The sequence below is a fragment of the Corvus kubaryi genome, unplaced genomic scaffold (genome assembly GCF_017639235.1).
Source record: "Corvus kubaryi isolate FWS band 111438036 unplaced genomic scaffold, C.kubaryi_AGA036_p1.0 123, whole genome shotgun sequence".
Classification (NCBI taxonomy): Eukaryota; Metazoa; Chordata; class Aves; order Passeriformes; family Corvidae; genus Corvus; species Corvus kubaryi.
Genome location: NW_024580658.1, coordinates 333,141 through 353,429, shown reverse-complemented (window position 1 = coordinate 353,429; position 20,289 = coordinate 333,141). Strand labels below are relative to the sequence as shown.

At 45.2% G+C, this 20,289-nt stretch overlaps 1 protein-coding gene across 2 annotated transcripts in view; it reads right to left on the bottom strand.

Annotated features, from left to right (window-relative positions):
• Positions 1-298: 298 nt before the first annotated feature.
• Positions 299-20,289, bottom strand: part of MAP3K3 (mitogen-activated protein kinase kinase kinase 3) — a 37,241-nt gene continuing 17,250 nt past the window's right edge. The window contains exons 7-17 of one of the 2 annotated variants that reach the window (XM_042051075.1): positions 19,999-20,122; positions 16,076-16,209; positions 15,180-15,241; positions 13,558-13,625; positions 13,235-13,327; positions 12,211-12,402; positions 10,488-10,636; positions 8,612-8,743; positions 7,796-7,925; positions 6,918-7,095; positions 299-4,392 (exon numbers count right to left, since the gene is read on the bottom strand). In XM_042051075.1, coding sequence (XP_041907009.1) covers positions 4,164-4,392; positions 6,918-7,095; positions 7,796-7,925; positions 8,612-8,743; positions 10,488-10,636; positions 12,211-12,402; positions 13,235-13,327; positions 13,558-13,625; positions 15,180-15,241; positions 16,076-16,209; positions 19,999-20,122 — 1,491 coding nt within the window. In that variant the 3' untranslated portion in view covers positions 299-4,163. The remainder of the gene's footprint in view (positions 4,393-6,917; positions 7,096-7,795; positions 7,926-8,611; positions 8,744-10,487; positions 10,637-12,210; positions 12,403-13,234; positions 13,328-13,557; positions 13,626-15,179; positions 15,242-16,075; positions 16,210-19,998; positions 20,123-20,289) is intronic. The other variant, XM_042051150.1, reaches the window with a different exon arrangement.

Genomic DNA, 20,289 nt, shown 5'->3' with positions numbered 1-20,289 from the left:
TGAATTTTATAGCAGCACTATTTCTGTCTGTTCCTAACACAGCATGCTGGAAAAAAAAATAAAGCCTGAAAGTATCTGTAGATGTGGTTACCCATTGTCTTGTCCTACTCAGGGACAGCAAAGCTTGTTCTGCCCCAAATCACTGCTACAGTCAATGCAAGACCATCCAGATTGCTCCAGTTCAGCTGGGAAGCTCCATTTCTGGAAGGGAGCTCATGGTATCTTCCACTTGTCTGAAATCCAGAGGCTTTCCTTCTCCAAATTTTTGCTTTTTAAAAGGACAACCACCAAACCAGGCTTTCATATAAATGATAATTTTATTGTAAATAAAATGATACATTGGCCTGGCTTTGCACTGCAAGCCCCCGGTCTGTAAATAGAGACTACTGGGTCAAGGTCTTCTGCACAATCCAGGTTAAAGCCCTTTCTCCCCGCTTTGCATCTCTTATGGTGACAACAAAACCCTTTTCTTCCTTTTTGAACTGCTCCTGGCACACCTACCTTTTCCCTCTTGGTCAGTCTATGTTGGTAACTGGTGGCAATGGGAACTCTTTGGAGCAGCTTCAAGTCCTGTGGAATATTATTCCAAATTAGGGGAAAAAACCCCACTCCAAAAACCCCACCCAAATGGATGCAACCTAACTGCCACTAGAATGGGCAAAGACGGGATTTTCTGGAGAACAGGCAAATAACCTGGAATGCACAGAATCGTCACACCAAGACCAAAATGTCACTACTTTGTTTCCTAACTACCTCAGGGACAGCCAAATTCCCCCAAGTCCCTCTCCAATGGGAATCTCGGACATTTTTCTGATTACCTTTAACTGTTTCCCGATACTGGGACTATGATTAGAAATTCTTTGTCAAACAGGATATTCTCCATATCTACAGCACCTTCCATCAGGGATCCCAATACTCAATATTCCCTATATATCCCTCACTGGAAGGAATAGGAGGAAACCCAACATGACAATTGGAATCGACACAATAGCTTATTGTCAGCCTGGCACTCCTCCTCCACTCTCCCCTAAATGAGTTTATACCCAGTTTTTTCCTAGTCTGCCAGGATAAAGAGGCCAGACATAATTTAATTCTGAGGTATAATTACATTTCTGTCCACTTGAAACTCTTTTGCTGCCAGGGCTGTTAAAAGCCCATGGTATCAATGTCAGCCCCAAGTTATTCATTGGAGCAGTGGACTCAGGAATCCAGATCTTCCTTTTCCATAATCAAGAGGGCTGTGAGGAAACAAAGAGGCATTTTGGCTTGGCTCTACTCATTATAAACCATCAGCAAATTCTCTGCAAAACCAGCTGCTTTTTTTCCTTTTTAAATTCATAAAGGCGTCAAATTTATTTCCCCACCTCCCCCCACCCTGTAACAGTCGATATATATAAAAATCACCAAATATGATCTTTTACGATATAAATTAAAAAAAAAAGTATGAGGCATCACCGTTTACATGATGTAAAAAGAGCTAAAAAAGAGCGATATAAACTACATTCATAAAAGTGCATCTCCAAACATACAGGTAATGCTTTGGCTTGTTCCTGTGCCGAACGCGTGGCGCTGGGGCGGCTGCCGGACGCGCCCGTCCAAGCTGGCCCCGTGTTCTCTGTCACTGTACAGCTGTTATTTACCCCCATTACAGCCTGGAATGCAGGGACTTGCACAGAGGAGGCACATCCAGCACAGGGAAGGGCCGAGGGCTCCAGGGACAGGACCGAGCCCATCAGTCCTGGGTGCTCTTGCTCTGCTCTGGAACCGCCTCCAGTGCTGCAGGTGAGGTAAAAGCCACGAGGTCCTGAGGATTGAGTTGCTTTGACACATCAGAAGTTATGCTGTTTCCTCATGCCCTGTTCTCTCCCGGATCACAGTGTGTGGGACAGCAAGAGAAAGATCACGGGAGAAGGTCTGGATTTGGTGAGGACAAGCCAAGGACAGAGGGAAACCCCTGCAGACGTCACCGTGCTCCTGACCCCTGCAAGTGATGGGTAGTGGATGAAGACTCTAATCTTTGGTATATTTAGGTTGCAAGGCTTGAAGAGCTGGGCCCCCAGCTGTGCTGACCCCCCTACTTTTGTCATCCAGACTCCAGGGATGATCTCACATTCCCAGCAAAGTGGTGTGAAAAGCTCCCTAACTCCGAGCGGGAGCATCACACCCTCGCTTCCCCTCATGGCAACAGGGAAGTGCATGCCAGAAGTCAGGCCAAGGGTCTGGACAATCTGGAATTGAGTTCCTGGTGGGGAAAAAGATCAACAGAAGTGCTCCCACTAGAATTAAATAAATTATGGAACAAGGGCTTTCATAAAAGGGATCCCCTAAGTGCCCACAACTGGAGTAGTGCAGGGAGCACTGGAAAGGAAACCAACACCAGCTTTTACTGGTTACACTTTGCTCTGGGTTTGGCACAGAAAAAACACTTCATATTGTCAAAGCTTTTCAGGACTTTTTGTTGGTTGGGGCTTTTAGGGTTTTTTTTCCTCTTTGAATTCAACACGGTATTTTTCATGTGTTCAAGGAGATTGGTTTCATTAAAACTTGCCTTATCCTGTTATTAGCATTCACTTAAAAACTTAATTTTATTGCATTATGAAACAATTTTCAAATTTTTATGGGGGAGAAGAGTGGAGGTGTGTGGAACCTTCCAATACAAGAGCAGAACACCTTCAGTGTTGCCCTATAAAGCAATATTTTAGTTAAGTAACATCTGCTTTTCTTAGTTTCACTTCTCAGAGATAACTTACAACCACTCCATGAATCCCCAGCACTTAAAAACTGCTGGTCTTTCATGAGTGAAATAAAGATTATCAGTGCCCAAATCAGCATAAAGGATTTGAGGCCATCAGGACCTCAGTTCTCAGATTTGTGATATCTTTGAAGTGCACAATCACTGGGATAGATTTTCCTGGTACCTGCATGGGGATCTCCAGGTAATTTTAGATATTTGCTCCCATTTCAAATGTTTTCCCTGGTTCCCTGTTTGACTTGACTCCCACAAAAGCTCATTTAAGTTAGGTGATAACATTTTTATGGAACTCTTAAATGACCACTTACACACCTGTGAAACCAACAACACACAGCGAAGGGTTGAGCTTGATTCCAGCTTCCTGTGCACAACAAGAATGAGTGTCCAGGTAATTCTCCCCAAGAAACCCTCAATTTTCCATTAGGCCATGTGCTCAAAGAAACTCTGAAGTAAATTCCTGGGCACCAGATGGACTATCTTTGGTTAAAAGGATGGTAAAAAGTTACCAGCCAAAGAGATGCAGGAGGAAGCTGAATTCTGCAGATTTCCCTTCCAGAGGGGTTTTGTTTGGACCCAGCAGCCCCAGAGAGAAGAAGCAGGAGCACAGACTTGTTTGGTACGACGCAAACTGACAGACACTGTCTTAATGCTGGGACAGATCAAACCTTGGAAATTAGCTCCGGACTTTCCAACATCATTGGGAGAGCCCTTTCCTCAGGCCCTGGAGTGATTGCATTCTGCTGAAACTTGTATGATTATCCCGACATTTAGCTGGAAAGACCTCCCTCACCCCCAGCCCCAAATCCACGGGTTCATTATAAAATAACACTATTCACATACTTTTGAATCAATATTTTCTGAACACCTTCAGATGCTGAATACTCAAGAAGAAAAATATACCACACTATAGCGAGCGCATGCTCCATGACACATGGCTTTTTGCTGGATTCAGGTACTGGACACGCCTCTGGAGCCCCAGCAGGGGAAAACCAGGAACTCCCCCAGACAGAGCTGGTCTGGAGGCTGGTGCATGTTTCTGTTTTGCTGAAGAGTGGAGCTCTTCCAGTTCCCACTTGGGTTCAGATTTTCTCCTATGTTCAACCAGTGAGACGCTTGTTAGATTCCCATTCCTGGGCCTGCAGAAAACACGCAGCCAGCTGCAATGTCACATCCAGGTAACTTGGGGCAAAAATGTAGCTCTGCTTGGACAGCTGTCGGCAGGATGAACATCAGTCCAGCAAACGAAGGAATCAGGCACGAGAGCAGACCCTAAGTTCCTTGGCAGAACTTCCCCAAAGGACTAGGCCTAGCTGAGTTGGCATTTTGAAGATGCAGCACCACAACGGGCTGTTGCAACTAGACCAGACAGGGCACGGAAAGCCTGGCAGGAGCTGCGAGCAAGGGAGGTAATTCAGTACTGGAGCTGTGCAAACTGGTGTCTGAGCAGCTCTTCAGCAGAGGGTCTGTGCCTGGCTTCCACAAAGATCTGCTTTAGGAAGTCCCGGCAATGTTCTGATATGTGGGAGGGGAGCTGGGGGTTGGTGGGCTGGGTGGCGATTTTGAAGATCGCTGCCATGGCTTCGTACTCGGCCCAGGGGGGCTTCTCTGTCAGCATTTCCACCACGGTGCAGCCAAGGCTCCTGGGAAAGCAGACAGGAAAAACCAAATGAGAATTCACCCAATAATGCCCCATGCTCAGGGAGAGCTCCCCAGCGAGCTCCAGCTCTGGAAATGGCTCCTGGGGGGATTGTGCTCAGCAAACCCCGCACATGCCCCGACTCGGAGCCAGAGCTGCCCACAGCTGCTTTTCCTTCCAGGAGAGCAGGGAAGTGCTGAGTCAGGGGGGCCGGCACCACTGCCTGGCAAGTGCTGTGTGTCCTCTCTCAAATTCTCCTCTCAGGAAACATTTGTGTTAACAGGGGACAAGAGGTGCCCGTGGGAACGTCCCTGAAGGCACCGTTTGACCTCGGTGGTACTTTCAGGTGCTGCTGCTACTGTTGTAACTCAAAGGCACTTAGGGAATCACAGGATGGTTTGGGTTTGAAGGGACCTTAAAGCCCATCCTGTTCCAACCCCCTGCCATGGGCAGGGACACCTTCCACTAGACCAGGTTGCTCAGAGGCTCAACTTGCTGAGTTGCAAGGTAGAAAACAGACTTTTTAACACTCAAGGTTCAGTGAATCAGAGCTCCTTGACCCCACAAAGCCATTTCAGCAAAATCCCTTTTCAGTCACAGCCTCGAAATGCCCACGTTGGGGAAAAAGCCAACCTAATAATATCTCCACTTCACAAGAAACCAAGCATCAGTCAAAAAATAATTGAAGTTGTAACAGTTCCAAACTGGGAAGGCAGTAAGTTAAATCCCTGTGGGACAGATGCATCATTACCTTAAGGAAAAACTCCTTGTAAAGTTAATGGGGCTCTGCAGGCTACCTCAGGGGACGTGATTCTGGGGACAGGGCTGAGCCACCTTTCTGAGGCAACGTGACTCCAACACCTTCCCAGGGAAGATGGTTTCTGTGGCACTGCACTGATAGGGCTTTATTCAAAAAGGATTAATTGCTTCCTCCAAGCCACAGATTAAGTAAAAGCCATTAGTGAATTTTTAATATCCAATCCTGTGTTTTTATCACATCTTCCATTAAAAAGGCAAAACTGCCTCCTCTACCTTAAAACTAAACCTTCTTTTGAGGTGAAAAGCAAGGAAAAGACATGTTGAGAGGCAGACTTTCCTTCCTTGCCAAGACAAGGAAGGAAAGGAATTAAATGCAGTGAATATGCAAGAACTGATTTCTCGACAAGGTTTAAAATCCAACGTGAAAATTTTACAGTTTTCCAGCCAGTTCAGACTTACTAGAAGAGAGTACAGAAAATGCAAACCATGTGTGCTGAAGTGCTGGGGGTTTGCTCAAAAGCAAGCAGGGATATATTATTGTTTAGACTGATTTATACCGTTTAAGCAGATCCGGTTTCTTTAAGATATTCAGCAAACAGCAGGAATGTTTTTCATGTCAAGTCACTCCAGCAATAACAAATAGCTAACATATTCTGCTATTTAGGAAAAAGAAAACTGGAGAGGGGCCTGCAGCAGTGGCACAGAGCCAGGTGGACGGATTTGTTACGTTTCTGAGCCTCTGGGCCATACATATCCACCCTGGGACCAGCGCTGCACTGGAAAATTCTGACCCCCCAAAATAATGACTGGGATTGTAGGAACTGGAGCCTGGCCAACGGCAGCGACTCTTTGATGGGAATGGACCAATGTCAGCACCAAGAGGAAATCCACAACTGCACCAACCCAGGGGGAAGGGCACGTGCTTCACTCTCTCCCCAAGCATCTCAACTGGGAGAGTCTGCAGGACTTAACCCTTTGCAGACGAGACATTTTCAGCTGTGTTTCCACTCGCTGCTTGGACAGGAAACAGGCCCTGCTTTACTGTGGAGGCACAACCAGACCTTTTGTCCCTGTTGCTTACTTAAGTTTTATAATCTCACCTTTTTAAGGCCTCCAAAATTAACATTTTGGCACAGGACCATTTTGCTCTTTTGATAGAGGCTATTCCTTAGCTATGCCAATAATAGCACAGCTACAGTTTCCATTCATGCAGATCATCTGGATCTTTTCTGTTGTTCCAGGTTTGGGCATCTTTCCTTTAAGGCTAAAATTCTATTAATTTCCAGTACATTTTAAGCATAACTCTCATTTTATAACTAAATGAATGGGCTCTTCCTAAACAACCTTCAGTTGCTCTTCTAAGGGATATCATAGAACCACAGAATATCCTAAGTTGGCAGGGACCCACAAGGATCACGATCCCAATTCCTGGCCCTGCACAGGACATCCCCAAGAATTCCACCAAGTGCTTGAGAGCACAAGAAGGATGAAAACATTGCACCAGCCAGAAAGCAAAAGAACAGCTATCAGTGTGAGGAAGGAATGAGTGGAAACTGTTTCTGAAAAACTAAAACTGCTCCTGAAAAACCAAATGAGTAGTTAGGTGTTAACACTGCGAAATACAGCCTGCAGAAGATCATGTCTTGAGTTCAAATCAGTGACTTCGATTCTCCTAAAACTTTTCATCCAGACAAGATGACAGAAGGTGCTGTCTTATCTGGCTCCAGGAGAGCTGTGCAGTGATGTATGGACAGCAAGTTAAAGGCTCACCACACATCCGCCTTCCTCCCGTAGCCTTCCCCGCTGATCACCTCCGGGCTCATCCAGTACGGAGTGCCCGTGACAGAGCGGATGCCTGTCCCAGACATACAGATTGTCTGCAGCCGTTTGCTGGCCCCAAAGTCCCCAAGCTTCACATTCCCAGCAGAGTCACGGAGAATATTGGCACCTGGACAGAAACAAAAAACGAAGACAGCTGTTTTCATGCAATCCAGCTGTTGGATCCACAGCCTAGAGAACGATATCCAACCCCAAATACCCGTGCTCATGGTATGGCTCTTTCCCCATTAAGCCTCAGGTGACCTGCTAAACATCATTTCTTTAATTCAGGCTGTAGACAAGCCAATTGCTAATGGCTGTAAATGGGAAAAACTTCAGGGAAAAACACAAGGAAGTGAAGGAGGGAAATGAGAGCTGAGTCAGCATCAGCATTGTTACAGTGCCTGTAAACAGCTCAGCCAGCCTAGCAGGGCCCCCAGGCCACAGGCTGAGAGAGAACAGAGTTGTGTAGAGGATTTTATTGGGATGCTGCTTTGGTGAGTGCAAGCACTGCTTTCTGGTCAGCTGGGTAACAGATGTAGCCGATTAAACCGCTTTGAACTCCTACAATAAACAAGTCAATCTCCACTTTACTTGGTCAGAGGTCCTGAACACGAAGCACCAGGGAAAAAGCAAACTTTAGAGCTTAGCTTTTATGTGGACACAAACTGAGGTTTAGACACCAAAACCAATTCCTCCTCCAAAGCTGCAATGAGACCAAGAACCCCATTGCTGCCATTATCTGGTACGTGCCCACGTGAAACCCTTCTGCTCTCAAATTGAGTGCACTTGTGCTGGGAAAGTTCTTTCCCCTTGCCCACTGCTCTCACCCTTTATGTCCCTGTGCACAATCATGTTGCTGTGAAGGTACGAGACGCCCTCGAGGATCTGCCGGGTGTATTTCCGGGTGACGTTTTCCGTGAGGGCTCCATATGCCTTCAGCTGGTCTTTCACTGACCCCTGCAAAAAGCAGACAGAAGGAATTGGCAAAGAAGTGACAAAGCACAACTCCTGCAGTGTCCACTCAATTCCCACAAGCCCTGGGTGTTAGACACCCAACTGGCCCAGCAACGAACTCTGGCCTCTGCTGAAGCCTTTCTGGGAGGCTCTCTGAGCACCTTGCCTTAAGAAGCCCTTTTTAAGAACAATAAGGACAGGCTTCAAGGCAAAAACAGCTTAAGGAGGTTCTGTCTGCTGGCACAACTGGTTGTGAAGACAAGCAATAAAATAGTTAAGCAGACTGATCTGGGTGAAAAGCCTCCCTTTTTGGAGAGTCAGTTTTAGCCTCACTTGCTGTACCATGATTCTGCTAATTCAGTTACCAGCATTTACATGTTGGCCCAAGTCCTTTGAAGTACTTTGGTAGAACAAATTAAGACTGAAGAAAAGAACTGCCTTTAGTGACTATTAAAGACAATATAGAATAAAAAGAATAATTTCAAGTACAAGACACTTAAGGAAAAAAACCAAAGAGGTTATTTGGACACAAATAAAATGACAGTGGTGGCATTATGAGCCGGCGTGAGAAGGCGCAGCCCTAAGAGGGTCTGAGGTGGATGACATGGTTAGGGGGATCACAGCAATTAATAAATCAATTAACAAACCCAGCCATCTCCCTTTCTGATCCCTGACTGTGCTGCTCTTACCCCTGGCATGTACTCCATGAAGATGGTCAAGGTCTTCTCTGCTCGATCCCTTAAGCAGCCGTAATACTGCACAATACGTTCGTGCTGGAGGTTCTTCAGCAGCTGAATTTCACACTCCAGCGCACTCACTTCCTATGGATGTCGAAGGAGAAAATAAGATTGCAGCCCCAGGAAATATATCATAAATATAAAAAATAATTGTCATGTCACTGGCAGGATGAGACCACTACTACACTGAAAAGTGTAATCCATGACATCGGTTTATCTGCTTCTAAGGAAAGGCAAACATTACCAGGGCTTCCTGTTCATTTTTACTGTATTATCTGCAGGTAAGTGTTGGTGTGGAAGCTCTCATAGAACACAGGCAGTATCACACATGGATTTAGTACCAGAAAAACTTTGTTTCTTGCCTTGGTTCCATCAGCTGCATGGCTTTACCCCGGGTGGCTGAAAGGATTCTTCACTAACACAGGTATAACCTCACTTCTCTCACTAAGCTGAGGGCAGGGAGTGTTAACTATGAAACAGCTCTGAATACAGTTACAGAACTGGAACCTCAACCCACTGGAGAGCAAAACAACAGGTGCTGAGAGCTGCTAAGCTTCTGTCACCCAGTTCTGTTCTGATTCACACTGATGATTTACTGGAATCAACCCTAAAAACAGCTTCCTCTCCTATTTACTTCAAAGAATCTGCAGCTCTGCACATGAAACTGATCCTTTGCTTTGCTCTTGCCACAGACAACAGGGTATCACAGTGCAAAGGCAAAGAGGTTATCCAACAACTTCAGACGGAATCACAGACATTTGCTGCTCAGAGAAAGTATCAGGTTTTTGCTGAATCCAGGGATTGAACAGGAAGAACATCAAAGGCATGAGGATTTATGGAAAAAGGAATAATGTTTTCTCTCAAATTAGTCCCACTTAACTCTTTCCAGCCCTGCCATGGGAAGGTGTCAGGTTCAGCTCTCTTACTCTGGAAGAGGATGAAGAACCTTAGAGCAAGAACGTGGATGTTGTAGGGACACATGGAACCAGAGGAAGCTGCTTAATCAGGCCAAATAATAGTTTAAGGTTTGGAGTTTCAGTGCCTTCAAAATATATTCCAGCCTGTTCCTCCTTGGCTCAGAGTTACTGTCTGATTTACAACAGAGACATCGTAGAACTTCCCAATTTAGGACACATCTTGGCACCAATATCCCATATAAAATCAGAATAATTAAATCTTTGTGGATCAGTTATTCTAGCTCAAAGTGAATTTGTTCAATATTGGGAAACTGGTACACTGTTAAAACACTAGCAAAGAACCCAAAAGCCATTCCAGCTCTATCCCCTGTGCAGGGCGTTGAGTGCTCTCCCATAATTTCAAGGTGCCCGTCTCATCTCCACTGTCTCTAAAGTGTTGTCACATCACTCTTCTTGATTAATTTACACCCCACAACTCAATTTGTTTTAAGGACACAGAGAACTCAGAAGTGAAAATTGGTAATTAATGCACTTGATACAGGGTATACCATATAAACCCAGAAATGGGTTTTGCATGTGCAAGCAGCTTTTTTTGTTCAAAAAAGAAAAAAAACCCCTCTACTCTTGCTGGGTTTAGTTTCATTCACATCTATGTCTAATCAGGAACACAGGGCAGTCTAGTATTCCTCAAGTAACCTGGCAACAAACCAAAAAGCTGAGAAGGGAGAGCCAAGAATGAAACCAGAAAATGGATTTTAGTTTCAGGCTGAAGTTAATAACACAGAAAAGTAATTTTTAAATGACTCCTATTCTTCTCCACATGACTAAATAAGATGCCAGCTTTCAAGGACAGACGGAGACAGACATAGTACAGGATCTTACAGGATTTTAGAAGCTGAGATAAGAATTACCTTGCTCGTTTCAGGGCTCTCTGGATCAAACTGGACCTGCTTAGCTGCAAGTTCTCTGCCTGTGTCCACGTCGTAGCACAGATACACGCGGCCAAAGGCACCCTGGCCCAGCAGTTTTCCTCTGCGCCAGTTTATTGGAGCACTTGGAGCTAAAAGAGAACAGCAATAATTTCTTCTTTCATTATACTATTTTAAAACAAAGGTGGGCTTTTCAAGGACCAATCTCCATCATACTGGGATTGAACCAGGTGTTCTGCAGTCGAATGAGGTGCTCTCCCAGAGTAAGGAGTTAGGGGCAGAGCTCTGAACAGAATCCAACCACCCAGACTCTCAGGATCTGCTGACTGGTGTCCCATTAAAATGGCACCACAAAACATTTTGCAAACGTGTTTTACAGACAAGTTATTCAATGGGATTGGGGAAATTTCATTCCACCAGCAGGTGGATTCTACAAAATCACTGCCTTAAGAGATGATGCAGCAATTGAACAGCAGCTTCCAACCCCTGATCTGTAGTTATCACATGCATCAGATGAAGAAGAGCTGGATCAGCCTTGCTAAATCAATCCCAGCCAGCTGGGAATGACTTAAGCTTCTGGGACAATTTGAAGGACATTATTCTGAGTTTCTTTGCCAAGCTAGCTTGGGGTTGCTTCTGTGGGAAGGATTTCACTGCAAGGCTCCCTCTAACCAGAAAGATTAGAAGTCATAATTCCCTACTAGAGATTGATAAAGTAGGGGCCATGTTAGCACAGGTATCTTTACCTGCTGAACAGTCAGACCTGATAAAAATATCCATGAGACCCAGGTAAAGCAGCATCTCCAAGAGCCCAGCAGGAGGTTCCATCCCCAGGGCATTAGGAATCCTCACATTCCATAAGCAGCAGTCTCCTGACCCAGAGATTAATACCTGAGCCCAGTTTTTCAGACTGCCCTTAATCCCAAAGCATATTACTCAAAGACCAGTCCTTTAGCTCCAACTTTGAAAGCAACATGACCAGATTCCTGCAGTGCAGTGCATCCAATTATGTTGTATCTAACAAAAAACTCTAAAAACAAAGACAGGAACCAGCCATCTGGACAGTGCGAAAATACAGAAGAGCTGAGAGATTAGCTTTGCCATGTCTAATTTAATCAGATTTACTGCCAGTTGGTATTTTAGTGTGTTCCTTACTCTGCTACCAGCTTACTCTTCATTTTAATCCTTAAATTACTGTATGGGACATCTGAAGTTCACCGATAACAACTTACGTTCCATCTCTTTTTTTTTTTTTAATAACAGAAAGTTGTCCAACAAAACAACTCAAGGATGCCATTAATACAGAAGTAAACCCTTCACTAAGGAGCAAGTGAAATACATACAGCTCTCAGCTAGTAGAATAACTGTAACCCAAAAGCCTGACTACAACTGTTAATGTAGCAAGAAAATAAACAAGCTTGTCTGACTGTTTTAAGAACCCTGTAGATCATCTAGATCAAGCAAGTTTTTTTACTTCTTAGCTGAATTTGCAATGCTTTCTAAAGCAAAGGCCAGCTCCCAGAAGAAATCTGAGAAGCGAAAGACTTGTCCTGTGGGTGTGATAAACAAGTCTCAAAGCAGAGCCAGGGAACGACGCAGTTCTAAGGGCTCGTTAAAGCCAGGTTATGGCAATGTACTGGGACCCTGAGAGCCTTCCTTGCCCACAACCTGGGAGCATTTCCCCCGTTAGCCAGCGAGTGCCTACATTTGGTGGGAATGTTCCTCTCCTGCACTCCCAGCGCGTTTTCGCTGTCGGCGCTGCGGAGGCGGCCCCGGGGGTCCAGGTACTGCAGGGCCAGGCCCAGGTTCTCCCCGTTGGTGCTCAGGGAACGACTCGAAGGCACCAAGGTGAAAAGATTCCCTTGGTGACGCCGTATCCGCGGAAACGTCCTCCGGCCTGGGGGAAAAGGTAACATTCTAAAATAAATGCTTGCAAGTGGAAGGTAATGGCTGAGGGTTGAGCAGCGGGGAGAAGGGGGAGAAATCCCATGTCCTGCTCTGTTCCCATGGAGCAGAATCTACAGCCAACCAGATGAGATGCAAAAATGTAACACCTCAGGGCGGATGCTGCCTGAGCTCAGTACAGCTCTGGATCATTCCCAAAGCAGAAGGCAGAGAACACTTTGCAATGCCCTCAGTGCTGTAAGATCTAAACTTACCTCCCAAAGGAAAAATCTGCTTTACAAGCTCTGAGCACAAGCTCCAAGTTTTGTAAACAACTACATACAAAATGACTTTCTAGATAACGTGCCTGGACTTGCAAATAAAAACCATAAACAAAGATCGTGCCAACTTGCACCTCATGAAATTTTGAGAGATTAATTTGCATAAAGCCATCTGACGAGCAGAGATGTAATTCTTTAAGTCCCTGCTATATTTAAAAGACCCAGAAGCAAGTCTGCAATGCAAATTAGCAAAGCATAATGAATCTCTGTGGTAGGAAACTGCTTATATAGGGCCAAGTCTAACAACTATGTCCACAACTCCCTACTCAGCCTGGATAACCCCAGAAAGGACAAAGTAAACAATGAATTACAAAGAAAACAAAGAATTACAAACAACCACCATGGGTTTCCATGAAAATGTGGCATCATGCACAAGCCCAGCACTAACTGCAACAACCAGGGCACTTCCAGGCTCTCCAGCTAGGAGTTACACTCACGTGTAGGGGTTGCCATTGCCTCACCTTCTTTTTCCAGCCCGGAATGGGAGGTCTGAGACCAACTCACCATCGTTGTAGTCCTTGTGCTGCATGGAGACGTTGTAGCGCCGGGGGTAGGTCCCACCTTTGCCTGCTTTGTCGTAGAGCTGATTCTCACGGTCTGGAAGGAGAAGCAAAGACAAAAGTGAGGTTCCTTCAAAAAATATAACTTCTAATCACAGAATTTTCCTGTAACAGCAGGTTTTTAGGAAGAGGCAATAAATAACTTCCATAGCTTTTCCATCAACACAGCCCCAGTTCTTCTATTTATACAATCCCAGCAAGCAGGGAGGGCGGCCAGCCAAGAGCAGAAAATGTCTGGATCAAATAACCTTTGTGCCAAAGACATACCTGAGAACTCCTGTCTATTATCAGGAAAGCTTTGTGCCCTTGACATCCGGGACTTCCGAAAAGAAGGACTATTAGAGAAAGAAGGCAAGAATAAGTTTTGCTGTCTACCAGAGCAAAACCTACAAGGGCTTTAAATATAAGCAAATACATTTGAACACTGGGTTCTCAAATCCCTGTCCCTGCAAAGATTTCACACTGCATCTGCAAAGCTAAAGCCAGGCTAAGGCCCCAGCTAACCAGACTATTCCCCAGTGTGGGTACTCAGCCCTTCTGTGCACTTTGAGCCATTTATTCAGTGTTTCCCCAGTCTGTGGTACAAGACTCAGTGATTCCTTCAGACATGAGAAGTGGAAGGCTAAAACCAAGGCTGAGAGGAAGAGGAAAACAAGGTATCACTTGCAGGGCAGTGCTCACAGGGCAGTAAAGAATGGAGATCCCTGCCCCTCTGACTCATCACAAGGGGCAAGAACTCCTCTCGTGAAAACTTGGGTGCACTTTCCTCTCTCCAGCAGCAGATGAGCTTACACACAACAAACAATCCCATTTCCAACCCTCACGTTTCTCCCCAGCAAGCAGAGCTCCTCCACAAAGCCTAAGTATGGCCCCTTACTTGGCACAAGGTCTTTAACCTCTCTTAAGAGATTACACAAACTCAATCTGTGCCAAAGCTGTGCTCTTGGCACCTTTTTTTGTTACCCAGCATACATGGAGCAGCCTGATACAGCTTTTAGACTCCAAAGGAGATTCCCATCACACAAAGAACAGCAGCTTCCCCAGATGATGCCCACTCCTACAACAAATAACCAGGAAGGCTTTTTATTTCCTCTCCTCCTTCAGTAAGGGCAGAGAAAAGGGAGAGAAAGGTAACAAATCAGCAACGCTCCCTCAGTAAATAAATGCATGCACACACAGAGTTAACTGTAAGTGCTTCCTTGTGATTCCAGAAACGGGAGGAAGTGAACAACTACAAATCCATACCTCAAGTGCTTGACATAAAAGCATATGGTACCTACAGGAATGAGCTTGAAGGAATCTTAAAAACACGCTGAAGTGCAATATTACAGGTGCTGGGAAGCCACAGTTGCTATTCAAGTTAATAGAACCTCTGGCTGCCCACCAGCACCTCAAGCAACACCGTCAGCAAAGAAAGGGAAGAAAAAGATCTGGAGCATCAACCTATGACAAACTCTTCATCAAAGAAAGAGCCCTGTTTACCTCTGGAATTCATTTTGTATCTCGCAGAACAGAGCAATCTAGTGCAATGATCTATTTCTGTAACCTTAAAATAGTTTGGGGTATTTTTTTAATGTTCTTTTATTTTTTAAATGAACAAGTAGAGCCTTGTCTAAAAGAGATTTAAATACCCTGCAGCCAGATGTTCTCAGAGAGGCGGCTCCACACAGGCTGCTCGCTTCAGAATTTTGTATTTATAACATAAAGCCACTGAAGCACCAGTTTGTTGGTCTGTGGTTGTGCCAGAAAATAACACAGCCTTAGGACACAGTCAATGCTCTTTAAGAAATACACTGGGATATAGGTAGGAAGTCAGGTAAGTACAACTGGCACTTCCATCTAAGCACGCACGTTCTCACCAGTTTGTACATTTGTACCTGTCCGCTCACCTGTCCAAGGACTGGCAGCTTCCTGACACTGAGTTTTCAGCACTGCTTAGAGGGTCCAGCATCTGCAACACACAAGAAAGCACACAGCAACATCAGTGCAGTCCAGGGCCCAGGAGAGGCTGTGCCAGAGGAGCAGAGCCCACGACTGCCTGCCCACAGGACATTCAGCTGAAGAAGGGAGTCTAAGCCTACTTAAATGTACAATTTTCCTTTATCTCCCACAAAAATTAGGTTAATATAAAATTTGAGGCACTGCTTTAGTTGTTGAAGGACTCTGCTGTGAAAAATGCAAGCTTTAGCCAGCCTTGTGCTGCATTTTGATCCCAACTGGCTCCAGGAACAGTCTCTGCTGGTGCTGCTGCCTCCACCTGCAAGTTGCCCTTTGGCCTCACTTCCCAGTTTTTTGAATGGAGAGCAGAGTTTCAAAAGCAAGAGGGTCACACAAATGTGGTAATAGGAAACCTTGTCACACGTGTGACAGCACCAAAACTGCTCAGTCAGAGGTGGACGGGCAATGCCCAGAACAGGCAACTGCTTCTGGCAGCCCAACAAAGGCTTTGAGCTCACACAGCTACAATTTGAAGCTGTTCAAATGCACAAAGCAGCACCTTTTAGAATCCCAGAATGATTTGGGTTGGAAAGGACCTTAGGGATCATCCAATTCCACTCCCTGCCATGGGCAGGGACACCTTCCACTAGACCAGGCTCTCCAAGGTTGCCCCTGGACACTTCCAGGGATGGGGCAGCCACACCTTTCTGGACAACCTGTGCCTCACCACCTAATGGTGTTGATGCAACTACAACCAGTGAATATTTGGGAAAGAAAAAGAGGGCCCAGATCCCAGCAGAATCCCTTAACAGCTGGACTCAGGTTGCACCCTGATGCTCATACTCACACACTGCTCGCTGGTCTCTGGGATGAACTCGCCCTCGCTGTTGATGCTGGTGTAGGAGCCCTGGCGGGCGATGCGCTGCTGCCGCTCCGGCACGTACCCGGGCGGAGGCGAGCTCCGGCCCGTGCTCTGCGAACCTGGGACAAGGACAGGGCTGACACTGCTGCTGGCTGACACTGCCCGTGTAACAAAGCCCAGGCACCTCCTCTAACACCGAACCTCTGTGACCACAGGAATTCCAGAGTGAGCCCTACGGTCTGGACTGATGTGGAACCAGGAAAGCCAAATTGTCTGATGTGCACCTGTACTGATGTTTTAGAAGCTACGTGGTTGATGCTGAAGCCCCCGACAAAGCAGACACCTCTTTCTAACCTCTTCTGCTCAGCTTCCTGAGCATAATTTCAGCACCTCAGGGAAGGCGGGATTCCAGGAATCCCTGGCTTTTGGGCATGAGCTCCACTGCTAATCTCCACTAAACAAAACACTTGTCAGGGCAACCACTCTTCTGTCTTAATTATAAATTTACGGTAATTTCCTTTGAGTGACAGCACATTCCTGCTGGTCATTATCAGCTGAGCTAGTTATACTGACACCCAGCAATTTCAGTATCCCATGGGAGCACTGCTACCTTTGGATATAACCCCCAGTTTCTGTGTTACTGCATGAAAAATCAAACTTTACAGTTAGTTTGGGCCAAACCACTGTTTTGGAGGCCTAATCTGCAATTCCTGGTAATTGGATGAGATAGCTGAAGGACAGAAAGTATGTTTAGGGGCCAAAGGATGAGAAAAACAGTTTAATCATCTGTAGTGGCACTACCTAAAGAGTTTCTCTTGTGCTACCTACTGAGAGAAACTTCATCCTTAGGGTTTATTTTTTCCTTGCAAGTCTCAAAGAAGACGAAACTTTAGACACAGAAAGAAAAAATCCCCCTTTTGCAGTGACCTATCCACCTGCAGCTGCCACCAACTCCCACTGTGAGCTCCAAGAACTGCTGTGGTCCAGCCAATCTGCTCAAGGTCACCCATGAAGTCGGAGGCAGCAGGTGAAGATCAGCTCTCAAGCTGTGCTCCTTACAACACTGTCTTTAATTAACTGTGTGTACTCAGGTGCTAGGATAGATGGGTAAAGATCAGCAAATATTCTCCCAAGGAAAATATTTTCTGTAGAAGTTGTTGTCATAAAAGAGCAAAGGCAAAGAGCCGGGAGAAGTGAACTGAAAAGCAGAGCACACACCTTTGAGGGGGCTGAAAAGCAGAGCACACACCTTTGAGGGGCCGCAGAAGGAAAATGAACAATGCTGGCATGGCTTAGAGTGCAAGGGGGGTGAACTACGTAACAAAAGGAGATTGACAGAATCATGGGATCATTAAGGTTGGAGAAGACCTCCAAGATCATTAAGCCCAAGACTGTCAAGTCCACAGTCTACTACTGCTCAGAGCTACCACCTGACTCCCCCAGCAGCTCTCGGGGCTCCCGTGCTGTCGGGAGCCATGTGGAGCGGGTGGGAGAACCCCAGAACGTGCGTGGCTCCCCAGCCCTGGGAGCACTTTCACTCCTTCCGACCGTGCCACGGCCACAGCGAGCCCAGGGCCGCTGGCGCTGGCCCAGCTGCTGTTGTGGAAAGGCCCCATCCCTGGGCAGGAAAAGGAAGTTGGCACTAAATCCATGTATATCAAAGGAAGTGAGTGGAAAAAACACAAGCCCTGCCAGAATGCTTAGCAACTTTTTCTTTTTTTTTTTCTCTTTTAAATAAAAGTTATCTTTACTTCCAAAGCTCTGAACTGGTGACAGCAGGCTTGAGGCCCTTTGGAGCTCAGGAGCCACACAGGTCCCTCTCCTGCTTGCAAAAAGCTTTTGTTGAACACTGCTTTGGACTTTAAATGCATGACATGGTACGAGTTGGAGAGTCTCTATGCCTGAAACACCAGGAAACGGGGCACGTTCCTTTTCCAAACCAAAGGTAGGAAAAGAGAAGGAAGAAGAAATGGATGCAAGACCGAGCTATTGCCAAATTACCAGCAGACCTCTGACAGAACTGGAACTCTTCTGGACCTCTTCATAATGTGACAGTCTAGTACGACATGTTCAGAAAATAAAACTAATGGTTCCTTGACTGCTGAATGACAAGCTATTCAGAAATTATCCATAAGCTGGGATAGGAGGAAAGAGTGTGTAACTGGGATATAGAAGGGGCCCCTTACTACTTGTTACGTGTTTATCCATGACAGACATTCGCTATAGTCTGTTGGCTTTGGCACCATTATCTGAATACCTCAGAATGTCAGTAAAGGAGAAATATATATATATAGAGAGAGAGAGAGAGATATATTTTAAATAAAATATTTTTGGCATTCAATTTGTCTGTTAAAAAAGAAATGTGGTGTTCAGACATGCATGGATACCACTGCCTTCTCAGGACCAAGGAATGCTGCTCTTTTTATGCATATTAACTTCAAACTAGGAAGGATGGGAAAAGTCTTTTTGTCCCCATTTCAGCCACGTACTTCACAAGCTTTCAGCACTTCTTTGTTTGCTGCTTCATAAAAACAAACTGTACAGAAGGGGATCAGCAAACTCTCCACAGGATACAACAGGTTTGTTAGACAAGTCCCACATTGAGAACTACTGGTCTAGTTCACAAGTCCTTCCCTGAGCTCATTCTCCCAGTTACCTTTGGTCAGAATAGTGTGGATACAACTCTGGTTTGGGCCCCCCAGTAGGGAGACTGTTGTGGTTTAATCTTTATTTATTATTTGATATTTTGCACTGCAAATACTGATCTAAAATCATGTAATTATTCTGCCTCAAGTTTACAGAGTTAATGAAACTGAAGCACTCCTTTGCCACAGAGAAGAACTTGCAAACAAACCCAACTCTGACATTCCCAGCTCCTGGTGCTGCCCTCGTGACTCCCATCACCTGTGCTCTGAGACATTAGCTCTGACAAGCCCCAAAATAGCTGTTGTAACAAACAGAGTCATCCTCTGCTTCTGTTTCCAGCAAAATTTACCTTCTCTCATTTCTGAAGCAGAAATATTTTACACAGAGCAGCATTTCAGGCTCTGGCCTTCACACTCTCACCTTCCTCCTCCACTTTCACTGCTCACTGAGCTTCACACCAAGGAGCCAAATCCTAAACCACAGACTTTTTTGGGCCCATAAGTCCTGGAAGGTGTTTTACATGTTGTAGTTTTTCATATAAAGGTTAACAGCTTTGAGCATCCTTCAAGAATACATTTGACTTGTGTTGCACAGTTATACAGAAGGTTGTAACACAGAAATTGGGAGAAATAACACAAATCTGCCAGGGATGGAAGTCATAAAAATTACAGAAGTCTTACATGGACCTTTCCCCTAAACAGGAGTTCACTGAACTAACAGAAACCCAAAGAAATGAGACAAAGGTGCATGTTACTCTGATTTTTTTCATTATCTTTTGTGCACCTCTGATTTTGTCTTGTGCTCTACTCACCTGATAACTCCAAGAGTGAAAGTTTAGGCAACTCAGAATGTAGGACACTAGCTGGATATACAGTAGTAATTCCGAGTAAAATGCTTGATTACAGAAGTCAGGACAGATTCCAAAGCCCGACATAAAAAAAATCAAATCTAGGTTTCATGAACTGAAATTGCCAATCTAAATAAAAAGCTTAATGGACTCACATCAGCTTTCCAGATTTCTAACCACAATGGCTCTGGCTTTAGGACATCCCCTTTAACAGCTCCTCAGCTGTTCCACAACTTAGCAAGGAACTTTGAAACATTCTATTGTAAACATATTAAGAGCTTTTGAAAATGAACTGCCTTGTCCTAGAATAACCTTTCAATTTCTCATGGCTCTCCTAAATGCTGTACCATAAACACTAGTGCCCAAAGATACATTTCAACAAACAAAAACATGCAGAAGTAGCAAAAATACTCACTGACAGACAGATGCCTACTTCTGGGTTCTGGTTGCTGATAAGGTGTGCTCACATCCCCCACAGATTGGGAAGTTTTAATCCTGACTTGCTTGGGCAGTCCAGAATGGGGTGAAGAACTGGTCTGCTGGGTAAAATGAAAAGAATAAATTAAAATAAAATAAAATGAAGTGAGATGAAGGAGCTCGAGCAGCCTGACCACAGTTTCAAATATATTATGCTTAGTACCAAGGAAGTGCTGAGCAACAGTTCCACAGCCCAAAATCTTATTAATTCAGAAAACACAAACAAAAA